The 13,663-nt window shown below is 59.7% G+C and overlaps 1 protein-coding gene across 1 annotated transcript; it reads right to left on the bottom strand.

The window, feature by feature from the left end:
* Positions 1-164: 164 nt before the first annotated feature.
* Positions 165-11,292, bottom strand: PRRT4 (proline rich transmembrane protein 4). Its single transcript, XM_056118146.1, has 5 exons — positions 10,994-11,292; positions 9,084-9,811; positions 8,906-9,001; positions 7,869-7,988; positions 165-2,524 (listed from the first exon to the last, which is right to left on the bottom strand). Exons 2-5 carry the CDS (start codon positions 9,718-9,720, stop codon positions 699-701), a joined length of 2,679 nt encoding a protein of 892 aa, XP_055974121.1. The 5' UTR covers positions 9,721-9,811; positions 10,994-11,292; the 3' UTR covers positions 165-698.
* Positions 11,293-13,663: the final 2,371 nt, after the last annotated feature.

The following is a 13,663-nucleotide window of genomic DNA, read 5'->3' as shown; positions in this document are numbered from 1 at the left end:
AGGCAGAGGATGCTCATGGCACCCCATTCTAGGGTCCAACAGAAGTGTGGACTATCCCCACATGCCACCAGACCAGCCTCCATCCACTTCTTGCCCAGTTCTACGGAGCCAGTCGCCTGCCCTAAACTTTTCCAAGAAAGGCAGACCGCTGTCCTCTGAAAATATTTTATTGATAAATTAACTCTGAAAGTGCCCATCACCTACCCAGCTGCGGGGAAGTCTCCTTTAGGGGACACGGACTCTTCTGAGGGGAGGGCTGGGGGCAGGCAGGGGTGTGCTCCCTGGGCAGGGTGGATTCCTGGGCATGGCCGAGGTCAGTGTAAAGACCGAGGCTGGGATCTGGGGGGGAGAGGACAGAATTGCTCCCTCACAGCAGCGTAGAGAGTGGTCTGGAGTGAAGCACCTTGGAGCTTTATTGCTGGTGAATGCCAAGGGACAGTGGGTTTCCACCCCCCACCCCCATCCCACCGCCAGCTAAGAAGTGCAGCTGAGGGCACTATTGCCCAGGGCCATTGGAGGTGGCAATTGGAGTTCCCAATCCACAGAGGCCGGCTACTGACCTAGAGGCGCCCAGGGGCGGGAGCCTGGAGAGGTATCTGAGCCAGAGAGGACAGGGGACGATTACAGTGTTCAGGTCTCCAGAAGGGGGCGTCATCAGGCCGCCGCAGCAGGGGGTGGGGGGTGGGGGGGTCTCCTCTTCACAGGTCTATGGTGTCGCTGCCCATGCTCAGCTCGTCTATCTGGCGGCAGGCGTCCAAGAATTGCTCGTGCAGCAAGGCCTCTTCGGCGGGCAGCGGGGGCGCGGGCTCCGGGGAGTCGCGGGAGGGCGGGGACAGGGCCCGGTAGGAGCCTGCGGCCGGCAGGTTGGGGCCGTTCCCCGAGGGCCGCGGGGGGCTGAGCACGCGGACCAGCGGGCAGCGAAGGGGGCGGTCGGGGCTGGAGCATAGCAGCATGGACGAGCTGTCCCGAGAGAGTCCGCACAGCGAGCCCGAGGAGGCGCTGCTGTCCGCGGGCCACGTGCCGGGGGAGGGCAGCTCGGGGGGCGCGGGGGAGCCGGGGGCCTCCTGAGAGTCCCCGCTGGGCCCGTTGCCCGTCTTCGCCCCCAGCGAGGCGGTGCGATAGAGACCCAGCCCGGGGAGCGCATCCCCGAAGGCCGGTCCCTGGAAGAAGCCGGGCGCCAGCAGGGCCTCGCTGCACAGCGCCTCCTCGATGCTGCGCCGCAGGTTGATGGGGGAGGGCGGCCGGAAGTCCACGGTGTAGTCGCTGCAGGGGGACGAGGTCGGGGAAGGGCCCGGGTTGTTGGCCGCCGCGCCTTCGAAGGCCCGGCCGGCGCCGCCCTGGAGCAGGAGGTCGGGGCCCGGCCCCGCCAGCGCGCACAGCTGCAGCAGCTCGGCGTCGCCGCGCGCGATGGCACCTCCGAGTGGCTCCTTATCCGGGGGTCCCGGCACCCATCCTCCCGAGGGCAGCAGCGGGGCCGCGTGGCCCGGGGACCAGCGGAAGAGCTTGGCCCAGCAGCGCGGCGGCACGCGGGGGCTGCAGAGCGCGGGATAGAGGCCCAGCAGCGCCAACGGGAGCGCGACGCCCACCTCGCCCAGGCGCAGCCCCAGCTGAAAGGCCCACCAGGGCCAAGGCCCCTCCAGGCCAGGCTGACCCCCGTAGCCCAGGGCGTGCAGCACCTCGTAGCCCTGCAGGGCGCCGCTCAGCAACCCGAAGGTGCCGGCCACCGGGGCCGTGCGCGCCGCGCGCCGCCACGACTCCCGCGGGGCGAACGGGCTGCGCGCCTGGGGGAGAGGGGTGGCGCCCTTGAAGCCCGATCCCCCCAGGGGTGCCCTGGCCCGCCGCCGCCGGCCCCTCACGCAGGACAGCGCCAGCAGGAGCCCCGACAGAAGCGCGGCGAGGAAGGCGTGCAGTCCCCGGGAGGCCAGCCGAAGGGGCCGCAGCGGGCGGTGGGCGGCGCTGCCCAGGGCAGCCGCGGCCGCCAGCGCCAGCCCCAGGAGCAGCAGCGCGGCTAGGCCGGCCGGACAGCGCGGCGGGCGCGGGCGGGCCAGCAGCAGGCAGGCCAGGCCCAGGCCGGAGGCCAGGCAGGGTAGCGGCAGGTCCTGCAGCAGCAGCCAGGCCAGCGCCGGCAGCCGCTCCCGGTGCCCGTAGGCGTCGTAGAAGAGCGGGAAGGCCCGCGAGGTGCCGGCCGAGAGCAAGAGCAGATCCAGCAGCGCCAGGCAAGGGGCGCCGGGCGGGCAGCGCCAGGGCAGGAGGGCCAGTGCCAGCAGCGCCAGCAGCGCCACCAGGCCGAAGAGCGCGCCTACCCCGTAGACGTGCGCCTCCCAGGCCAGCCCCCAGCGAGCGCGCGCCTCGGCCCAGTCGGCCTCCAGGCTCAGGAAGAAGAGAGGCAGCGGGCCCACCGGTGGCGCGTCCCCCTCGGGCAGTTCCTGGACGCTGCAGGACGCCGGTCCACACTCAGGCTCCGAAGGGGTCCCGAGGCTGGCAGGGCTGGAGTCCTCCGGGCCAGCGGTGGGGAGTGTGGCATCTGTGGACAGAGAACTTTGATCTGGGGCCATTGTGCCAGTTCCCCACCACACACACCTCCTCATCCCAGTGCCATGGCCCTCCGTGCAGATCTGGGTGGTAACAGCTCAGGACCCCAGAGACTCGCCAACCTCAGCCCGGCCCCCTCCAATTCCTCCACGCAGCCCATCCCGCTCATCCCCTCCAGCCTCCCAGCGCACTGCCATCCGTTCACCCTTGTTCACGCCCGTTCATCACTGAGGTTCCCTCTGAAAAGGGTTTTGCTGAAGAAGTTACCAGATTTTGTCATGGCCTGCACTTCAGAAAGCCCCACTAGTTCCTTTCTGCTCCCCAAAAAGGAAGCTTGTCAGGAGCAAACTTTTCTGTTTGTGGGGCTGGGTGATAGTATAACAGGTAACGAGCTTGCCTTGCACGCGGCCCACCCAGGTTCAATCCCCAGCACTATCCACTAGCCTGAAGTATGGCCAGGAGTGATTCCTGAGTACAGAGCCAGGAGTAACCAATCCCTCCGCAACACCCGGTGTGGCACCAAAAAAACAGAAAAACTTTCTGTTCGCTTTGCTGACTCTAAATCATCCACATGACTCCAAGGATGGCCCCAAGCACGGGGGGTCCTCCACATGGGCATCGGCCGATTCGCCAGAGGGAGGCACTCAGACTGCTGGAAAGGCAAAGGGACTTGTCCAAGTTTACCGACACTGCAGAACTGAGTGGAATCCAGATGCAAGCACCAGCTGGAGCCCCTACCCAGGATTTCGGGGTCTCTGCCTGGCACTTGTGTGCTGATCTCTAGTTCTGCACCCCCGACACCAACATGCCACCCTGGTGCTTCCCCGGTTCTTTTCCACTGGCTTCCCCCTTTTCTGTCTCAGGAAAAGCTGCTATACACAGAGAAAAAGAGCCAGAATTGGGGGGAGGGGCGCAGGTGATGAGAAGAGAGAGCGTAGGACCTCCTACCTCAGACTCATTTTCCATTCACAGGCCTCCCTGTGGGCTGCATCCCTTTACCTGCCCCTAACCATCATCCCCATCCTAACTCAGCCACAAAGTCACAGGTCACAGGTTTTTCTTATAGACAGCCCTTTGGTTCTTTACAGAGGAGTGATAGTGAGGCAAAATCCCAGGAAGGATGAAGCGGGGAGATCAGAGTGGAATAAAATGCCATTTTAGGATCAGGAATGTAGTTTGGCAGGCGAAAACTTGTCTGCTCATGCGAGGCCCTGAGTTCGATCTCCTACATCATATGCCCACCCCCAAACCTTACCGGCCTTAAACCGTTAAGCCTGTGGTACCAGGCTGGTATTATGCCTGAGAGTGGTCCTGCCATCCCCCCAGCACTGCAGTGTTTGCCTCCCCACCTTTATTTATTTAGTTAGTTGCTTTTTGGGTCACACCCAGCAATGCTCAGGGCTGACTCCTGGCTCTGCACTCAGGAATCACACCTGGCGGTGCTCAGGGGACTATATAGGATGCTGTGAATTGAACCCAGGTCGGCCAAGTGCAAGGCAAATGCCCAGCCCTCCCCGCTGTGCTATCGCTCCAGCCCCTCCCCGCCTATTTTTTTTTTTTTTTGCTTTTTGGGTCACACCTGGTGATGCACAGGGGTTACTCCTGGCTCTGCACTCAGGAGTTACTCCTGGTGGTGCTCAGGGGACCACATGGAATGCTGGGAATCGAACCCGGGTCCGGCCACGTACAAGGCAAACGCCCTACCCGCTGTGCTATCTCTTATCTCTCCAGCCCCCACCTTTATCTTTAATTAAAATAAATAAATGTCATTTTAGTGAGTGAACTCCTCAGGTGCTCTGGGTTTGCTAACTTCATCCTTGGTGGAAAAGGAAGCTAAGCAAAAGAGGGGGGGAGGAAGGGCTCAAATTCTACACTCCTGGGATGAAAAGGGCATTTGAAAGAGTTAAACCCCAGGAATCTCCTCCCGGCCAGGCAGCAAGGTAGCAAGGAAAGATGTTGGAGGCTGAGCCTGGCCCTGTACAACCTCCCCTTCCCCCCACCACCCCGTCCCAACCGTCACCCCGCAGGCTCAGCAGAACCACAGCTGCAAGCAGAACCAGGATGGAGCGAGAGGAGGGTGGAGGAGGGACGCCTGGTGGGGCCAGGCAGGGAGGTGCCCAGGAGGCAGAGGAAGAAAGAGGTGGAATGCTCAGGGGTAACGTGCACCTGGTGGTGCTCCAAGGACTCCAGCATGCAATGTCTGCACTCCAACACCCTCCACCTCACCCCGACACACACACACACACACACACACACACACACACACACACACAGTGTCTCCTGACAATCAGACTTCTCTTGCCTGGCCCTGGCCCTGCCCCAGTCAGGCCCCATTTGGACAAGACAACACAGGGAATGCCCAGGATCACCCTGCCCAGCCGTGCCCACTCATGCTGTGGCCACACCAAACACACCAGGGCAGAGAACATGGGAGAGGAGGGGCAGAAAACATTTCTGGAGAGAGGATTTGAAAGACCTGAGCATCTAGGGAAGGCAAAGTGGGTACAAGACAAAACTTCAACATACAGAGCCCACAGTGTCCCACCAATGGCAGTGAGTGTCCTAGCCCCTTGCCAGGGACTATTCCCTGTGAACTGGGCCAGGATGCCTATAGCATACATCAGTCTTCGGGATAAACACACGGTGTGGGCAGGAGATGCGGGGTGGTGGTCTGCTGACTTGACTAAGTGCGGGCATTGCATGCTAAAGTCCTAAATTTAATCCCAGCCACCACACTGTCCTTTGAGTATCACCAGAAATGTATTACCCCTGAGCACTGAACTGGGAGTTGCCCTCCCTTGCCCCCCCCCTCACCTAGTACTGCCAGGTGTGGCCATAAAACAATACAAAAAACAAAACTGGGGGGCTGGAGCAATAGTACAGTAGATGGGGCATTTGTCTTGCACCTGGCCAACATGGGTTTGATCCCCAACACCCCACATGGTACACTGGGCCTGTCAGTGTTGATCCCTGAATGAAGAGCCAGCAGTAACCCCTTAATACCACAGGGTGTGGTTCCCAAACAAACAAAAAGGTTGGTGGGAAAGCATGGCACTGCTCAGGAGCCAAAGGAGTGAGCCCCAAGCAAGAAGCACCTACTATGCGGCAGAGCACCTAGGGGTGGGTACCCGTGCTGGGCCAGGCAACGAAGATCCAGCTTTCTCCTTTGAGAGGCCCGCTGGAGCTGCTCCCCAGGCACCCTAAAGGAGCCCCAGAATAGAGTAACTTCCCTGTCCCTCTCTCAAACCAGTCTCCCTGATAAGGTGGTCCCTGCAGGCTCCCTGGCCTCTCCTTGACCTCGGAGCTCAGAGGTAGCCTCATCAGCTTGAGTCATGGGCCAGGGGAAGCCAGAGGGGGGCCAGGCTAGATTGATGGCAGAGTCAGGCTTGATTATCCACCAGCTGCCCAGATCAAAGGGCGGGGGGGATCGCCCACTCAGTGCTCCCTGGCTGCACACGCCCCACCTCCAGAATTCCTGGATGATCCATCTGCTTTGTAAAGGTGGCATCTGAAATAGCCAACAACTGGAAATGTCACGGATGCCTGCTGGAACCCATGCAAAGGGCTGCAGGGGGTGGGGGTGGCGACAGGGAGAGACCCTCGGGGCTAGGGCAGTGGATCCCTGAGGAGGGCTAAGAAAGTCTTTCAGGACCACAGAGATAAGGCACTGGACAACCTGGATTTGATCCCCAGAATTCCATATGATCCCTGAGCACTGCCAGGAGTGATTCCTGAGTGTAGAATCAGGAGTAACCCCTGAGTATCACCAGGTGTGGCTCAAGAACAAAAAAGAGAAAGGAAGGAAGGAAGGAAGGAAGGAAGGAAGGAAGGAAGGAAGGAAGGAAGGAAGGAAGGAAGGAAGGGAGAGAGAGAGAGAAAGAAAGGAAGGAAGGAAGGAAGGAAGGAAGGAAGGAAAGAAAGAAAGAAAGAAAGAAAGAAAGAAAGAAAGAAAGAAAGAAAGAAAGAAAGGCCACCAGTCTGATAGGGCCATACCACTGCCCTGGTGTACGCAGTCTGTCTCAAGCACTGTCCCCAGTGAAGGGGCCTCGTGTAACAGAAGAAACGTCTAGGGTCCAAGGTGAGCCACAGCAAGCAAGGGAGACCCTAGAGGAGACCCAGAGAGACTTCAGCTGTCCCCAGACCTCCTGACACCTCTGCCTAGGTCAGAGCCAGGCCTCTGTGCCTTCTCTCCAGGAGGCCTGTAGCTTCGTTGCTCCCCACCCCCAAGCCCCCCCACCCCCCCCCCACCCCCGGGAACAGTCAGGAAGAGGCTGGGTTCCGCCATCAGAGAGAGCAGAGCCAGGCAGGGCTTCTCCTGACACTGTCCAGACTCATTAGCCTCCCAGTCCACCCTCCACATCCTGCCTGAATCCAAAGAGCTGAGCTCCACCCACCCTGCAGAGCCCTCCCCCAGCACTCAGGGCCCACAGGGAAGAGAGGGCCGGTGGGTGAGTGAAAGCTGAGCCAGGTAAAAAAGGAGCACAGGTAGCTAGAGATCCTGCAGTTGCCACTACCCATTGGTCCCAATGTGGGGGTGCCAAGAAAGAGGATACCCCACCACAGAGACACTTTCCCAAACAAAGCTGGGTCTCCAGGGTCTTCTCTCTGGCTCCCTGCACCTCACCTATCAGGGTCTGGAGCAGCTCTGGAGTTACCTGAATCCCACCCTTTCTCACAGTATCTGAGCTGCTGCTTCATAACCCTGCCCCCCCCCCCCCGAAGCCCCCGCGATTATCCAGATGCTTCACTGTAACAAAACGGTGTCACAATTACATCCTAGGTACAGTAGAAACTTTAGGCTGGGAGAGTCCATCATGTGCCATGACCACCCAGCTGAGAGGTAAGTGGACTGGGGTTCACTGCCCAGTCTCGGCTGACAGAGTCCCTGGGTTTTCCTCTGCACCACCAGTTGGCTGGAGTGCATGTTCTAGAAAGTTCTCATGAAGGAGGGAGGCGTCTGCCTGCTCCAAGTCTCCCCAGCAAGGGACCCTGCTCTGCCTGTTCTCTCAGATCAAGTGAAACAGGAGAGCCCCCGAGGATGGGGGGCGGGGGGCAGGAGGGGTGGGGAGGGGGGAGTCTAGGGGGAAGCTATGGAAACATGAAGGGTCTGTGTCTGTCTGTCCCTAGTGCCTTTGTCCACATCCTGCCATGCCCATGATCACAAATGACTCCGAAGACCCCTGGTCATCATCCACCAGGCAGAGCTGCTGCCCTGAGGATAAGGAAGAGACTGAGCTCACAATGACAACAGCAGAACAAAAAGCCTCCCAGCATGCCAGGGAGTGGCTGGCAGCTGGTGCCACCCATGTCTGTCAGGTGCAAGTGGATCGACTCACCCAGAGCTGCAGCAGGACCCGAGACTGGGCGGGAGGAAGTGGCCAAATCCAGGGGGCTTCCACTTGGAACCCTTCTCTCCCCCAAGAAAGGGGGCGGGGACAGAGTCGTGCCAAAGAATCCTGCAAAAAGAGCACATGGGGGCTCCACGGTCACCCTGCCAGTCTGTCCTAGCATCTGGGGCTTTGGACAAAACCTTGACCTCCCCCAGAGCATCCCGTAAAAGGGAACCATGTCCCAGGATCTGCTGCCACGAGCAGCCGTGAGCTAAGCTGCGAGGACCAAACCAGACTCAGTATGGCCAAGAGGAAATTTTCCCACAAAGGCCACAGCCCATGTCCCAGCAGCAGTGCTAACTACCACCATCCCTCCCCCATCAATAAAGAAAGGGAGGGCCAGAGAGGTAGCATAGTGGGTAGGGCACTGGCCTTACATGCTACTTGGCACCCAATATGATCCCCCTAAGCCCCACTAGGAGTGATCCCTGAGCATAGAGCCAGGAGTAAGCCTGAGCACGCAGGGTGTAGCCCAAAAAAAACAAGCAAGCAGAAAAGCAAGCAAGCAGGAGAGAGAGAGAGAGAGAGAGAGAGAGAGAGAGAGAGAGAGAGAGAGAGAGAGAGAGATCAAAGCAATCAAAGCAACAGTACAGGGGGCTGGAGTAATACCACAGCGGGTAGGGCATTTGCCTTGCATGCAGCCGACCCAGGTTCAATTCCCAGCATCCCATATGGTCCCCTGAGCACCTCCAGGAGTAATTCCTGAGTGCAGAGAAAGAAAAAAAAAAAAGCAATAGTACAGCGGGTAGGGTGTGCTTGCCTTGCATGCAGCCAATCTGGGTTCGATCCCCTGGCATTTCATATGGTCCCCGAGCACTGCCAGGAGTGCAGAGCCAAGAGTAACCCCTGAGCTTCTCTGGGTGTGCCCCCACCCCCCTCAAAAAAGGAAGGAATGAAGGAAAGAAGCCCAGACATATGACCACGTGGCACCTGGCAGGTTGGCATGTGCCACCTTCCCTGGGAGCGATGAACCCAACACTCACCTTGAGAATCTGAAACTCCAGAGGTAGAGCTTGGAGCGGTGGCTGGGCTGGGGCCTGAGAAGTTCCGGAGTGGGGACAGCGTGGTGCCAAAGAACCCTGTGAAAAGGAGGCGGACGTGTCCTCATACCTGCCAGCACTGCCCAGCTCGGGCGCTCCTCGGGTTGTGGCAGGCACTCACCGAAGGGTCCCAGGCGCCCAGCGATCTCGGCCAGGCTCGCCCGCAGGCTGGGCAACAGGGGCAGTGTCCGATGGCCCAGCGTGGGGGCCGCGCCTGCTCGCAAGGCCACATCAAACTTCAGCTCCAGCTCACTCGGGGGATGCCTGGGAGCACTGGAAGGAGGCGCTGTGGCTGCAGGCAGGGCAGTGTCCCAGGTCCCCGTGATCCTCCGGGGCTGGGAGGTCGCGGCCGGCCAGTTGGTGGGTCCAGAAAGGGGGGCTGTGGGCTCTTGAGGCTGGGAGGGGACCCCGGGAGTCGAACTGCCCTCAGCAGAGCCCCACTCCGGGGGCGAGTTCCCCAGGGAACCCACCAGCAGCTCCCAGAGGGGGTCGGTCCGCAGTCCACTGGCTGCCCCTTCCTCGGACTCCCAGCTGGGCCCCGGAGAAAGCGGCTGGTTCTCGGTGGCGGGGTTTCCCCAGGCAGCCGCTGGCCCCCGCAGATGGAATTTGAAGTTCAGGCCCAGGTTTAGAGACAGCACAGAGGCCTCGCTCTGGGGCGGCGGGGTCAGTGTGGTGAGAGCAGCCGGCTGGGGGCCCACGGGCACGGCGAACAGGACCCAGCAGAACAGGCCCAGCCCCAGCCAGCCAGGCCCGGCCATGGCCCCCGCTGGCCTCAGGGAGCCTCCAGGGGCCTGGGGCGGGGTGGGGGCGTAAGTCTCTGTTCTTCAGCACCTTGTGATCACAAAGGTCCTGGAGAGAGGAGAGGTGCTATGAGCTTCCAGGGGCACCTCTTTCCTGCCTTAGGGTCACACACCCAGGAGTCCTCGAACCCCAGAGATGCAGAGAAAAAGCAATCCAGCAAAGAGGTGGTCGTTCCATCAGGCCCTGCAGACCTCTCCCCTGAGGCCCCCCTTCTCTGGAATTCCAGCTAGGCCCACTCTCTCCCCGCTGCTGGCTTAAGCAATCCAGGGGGCTTGGCATTTGCCTGCAATCAGGCTTAACTGATAGCAGAGGGGGCTGTTCTTGCTCCCAGACCCCCAAGTCTCCCTCCTTCTCTCCTCTCTTCCATTTATTAGTGCCTGTGTGCCAGGCGCCCCCAGGATTCCACAACCGTGCCCAAGGGATGAGCCTCACCTACCCGCTCCCGCCCGCCCAGCCCCCAGCAGCCTGCATCTATGTGGGTACCAGAGAGGGGGAAAGCCCTGGGATCAGTAGAGATGCCAAAGGCAGCCGTTTCAGCGAGGGATGCTGAGAGGTCCTGGTCCTGGTCCTTCAGGACCTTCTTCTGGGGTTGGGCCTGCTCTCTTCCCTTTAATTCTACAAACATGGCGTGGGGGGTAGGGGCAGCTGGGCTGCCTCTGGCCTTCTGGGGTTTGGTCAGCAAACAGGGCAAGGGACTGCCTTGGTAGATTTCTGCCCCCCCCCCCACCACCGCCCCACCCAGCACACACATCTGGAAGGAAGAGGGAGGGGGAGCCGGGGACACACGTGCAGCCAACCCCCACTCTCGTCACACACACACACACACACACACACACAGTCACACACAGTCACACCTCACTCCGGCCGCAAGCTCACCCACTCACCCTTCACACAGCCCTGCGCTCGCGGTCACACACAGCGGCGCCCTCGGCGCGCACTGGGTGCCTCCCTCCTCCACCGGCTCAGACCCGCCGATCTGGCACACACGCGCGCGCACACACACACGTAGTATACACAATCGCACAGAAGCGCACACACACCCCTGCATGCACACATCATACACGATCATGCCCACTCACACCTCTACACACCCACCGCTTGCAGGCGCGCGCGTGCATATGCACACATGCACGCGCGCGCGCACACCACACACACACACACACACACACACCACGCATGCACACGCACGCCCGCGCACACTCCCCCTCCGTCGCCCCCGGCCCGGCAGACCTGCTCCTCTCGCTCCCTCCCTCGGGGTTCTCCACCGCCAAGTGCCGGAGAAGGGGCTGCCCGGCAGCCCAGCGGGCCAACGCTTCGTGGACTCCGGCAGGTTCTCTGGATCGCGCCCGACGTCCCCGCGGCTGGTCCCGGCGGCCGCGGCTCGGCCGATGCGTGCGTGGCCCCGCAGTGGCAACCCCGGGCGGTCTTGCCCGGCCCGGCTCGGCGTTCTGCGCTCCCGCCCCGCGGCACCGCCTCCCGGCCGCGAACCACGCTCTCCGGCCCAGCCGCCCGCCCCGGGCTCCGCGGCAACCGCGGTCCGACCGCGCAGCTCCCGCCCCTGCGCCCCTCCCTCTCCCCCCCTTCTTCGCCTCCCCCTCAACGGGCCGCCGTCCGCCCCCCACCGCAGAGCCCCGCCGCCTCCGTGCCCTGCGCGCGTTCATTCACCCCGAGCTGCCAGCGCGCCTCGTTCCCGGCGAAGTGCCCGCAGACACACGCCCCCAGGGCGGCCCCCGCACACACCAGACACACACATCCTCACGCACGCACGCCTTGCCCGGGAAACAGCCGCCCGCCTGGCACTGCGCGCACACTCTTGGACTCGCGCGCACGCACGCGCGCGCGCGCGCACACACACACACACACACACACACACACACACACACACACGCAGACACGTGCAGACGCTCCCTCCCCGAAGGAGGAACCGCGGCTTTAAGTCCCCAACCAAGTGTAATAAGCATGTCTGCGCCCCTTCTCTCATTTGACCCCACTACAGTCCCTGGCTGTCCATTTCACAGATGGGTCAATGAAGGCTCAGGAAAGTACTGGATTTGCCCAAGATCACACACCTGGGCTCACATGAACCCAGTCTCTCCAGCTGTCCTCTGCAAGGCCTGTTGGGTTTTACCAGTTCAGTGCCATCGCTGCTTCCCAGGAGAACTCGCTATCAGCCCCTGTGTGCCAAGTCCTTTTGCTGTCACTGGTCTCTCGGAGATGGTGAGCTAATATGCTGCAGGTGGGAGATGGAATGCGACTTGTTTCCAACACTAAGAGCGAGGTTCCTGGGTTGTGCTTGCTGGAGGCCCAAGTTTGACCCCCAGCATGTGTGCTTCCCCAGAGCACCACAGAGAGCCACCACAAAAAGAACCCCTACAGGGTGAAGGTCACTATCCTCCCGTTATTCATCGATTTTGCTCGACCGGACCCAGTAACATCTCCATTTTGATACTTGCCATTACTGTGTTTGGCATATTGAATACGTCACAGCTTGCCGGGCTCTCGGAGAGGGACTGAGGAATCGAACCCGGCTCGGCAGGGCTGACTGTGGGCAAGGCAAACGCCCTACCACTGTGCTATCGCTCAGGGTGTAGCCCCCAAATTAAAGCAAAACAGTCTCAGTGCTTAGTACAATAGCAAAGATTTGGAAAGGGCCCCATGCCCAACCACTGGTGAATGAATCAAAAGTTTTGGCGTATATGTCCAACACGGTGGATACTATGCAGCTCTAAGAAAGAATAAAACCATGCAGGGTGCCACGAGGTGAATGGAACTAGAGGGTATCACGGTGAGTGAAGTCAGTCAGAAGAAAAGGGATAAGGGACTGAGTTGGGGTGGGGGTATAGGAATGTGGGGTGGGGGGAGTTTGAAAGGGAGAGGCCCTCCAGACCTTGGGGGCAGGAGGTGGGCACTGCGGTGATGGGTGTGGTGTTGGAATGATGTACACACAGAAACCAACATTAACAGTATTATACATCATAGTACTTCAATCAATAACGTTTCTTTTTTTAAATTAGAAGAAAAAATGTACTTCCAATAAGGGGAGAGGCATATCAAAGGGACTTAAAGCCTCAGGACTCAACCCAGATCAGCCCAGGCAAAGGTGAGCATTGTGACAAAGATTTCAAGAATAGGACAGTCCCTGTACATATCTAATGTGCTCTGCTATGTTGTGGGAATAACTAACTTCATGAATGGGCTTCTTTATGTCATCTTGAGTCCTTAAACACTTTCCACTCTTCCTCCCCCAATGCTGATATTTTAAAATATCAGGAGACCATACAACACAGAAGATTCCTTGTGAAGCTTCACCCCTCAGGCTGAGGTGGCCGCTTAGTGAGCTGAGCTCATGCTTTCCAGGCTGGAGGTCTAGATTCAAATCCAGCACCACAGGGTCCCCCAAGCATGGCCACAGATCAAAACAAAACTGTCCCTTGACATCCAGGCATCCTAGAGAAATCTAGCAGAGCACTTTACCCATGGTAGGTGCTCAAGTGAGTATTTGGTAAGTGAATTACAAATAAATGAATGAGGATAATAGTTGACTCACTTTCCTTTTGTTGTTGTTGTTTTGGGCTGGAGTGATAGCAAAGCAGGTAGGGCGTTTGCCTTGCAAGTGGCCAACATGGCCGACCTGAGTTCGATTCCTCCGCCCCTCTCGGAGAGCCCGGCAAGCTACCAAAAGTATCTTGCCCGCACGGCAAATCCTGGCAAGCTACCTGCGGCATATTTGATGTGCCAAACACAGTAACAATTGTCAAAATGGAGACGTTACTGGGCCCGCTCGAGCAAAATCGATGAACAAGGGGAGGACAGTGACAGTGACAGTGACACTTGCTGTTTTAGGGTCACACCCAGCAATGCTCAGAGCTTGGTCCTGGTTCTGCACTCAGAAATTACTCC

Source organism: Sorex fumeus, unplaced genomic scaffold, assembly GCF_029834395.1.
Source record: "Sorex fumeus unplaced genomic scaffold, SorFum_2.1 ptg000037l, whole genome shotgun sequence".
In the NCBI taxonomy this organism is placed as follows: Eukaryota; Metazoa; Chordata; class Mammalia; order Eulipotyphla; family Soricidae; genus Sorex; species Sorex fumeus.
Note: the sequence above shows the minus strand (reverse complement) of the source record. Positions and strands in the feature narration are given on the sequence as shown.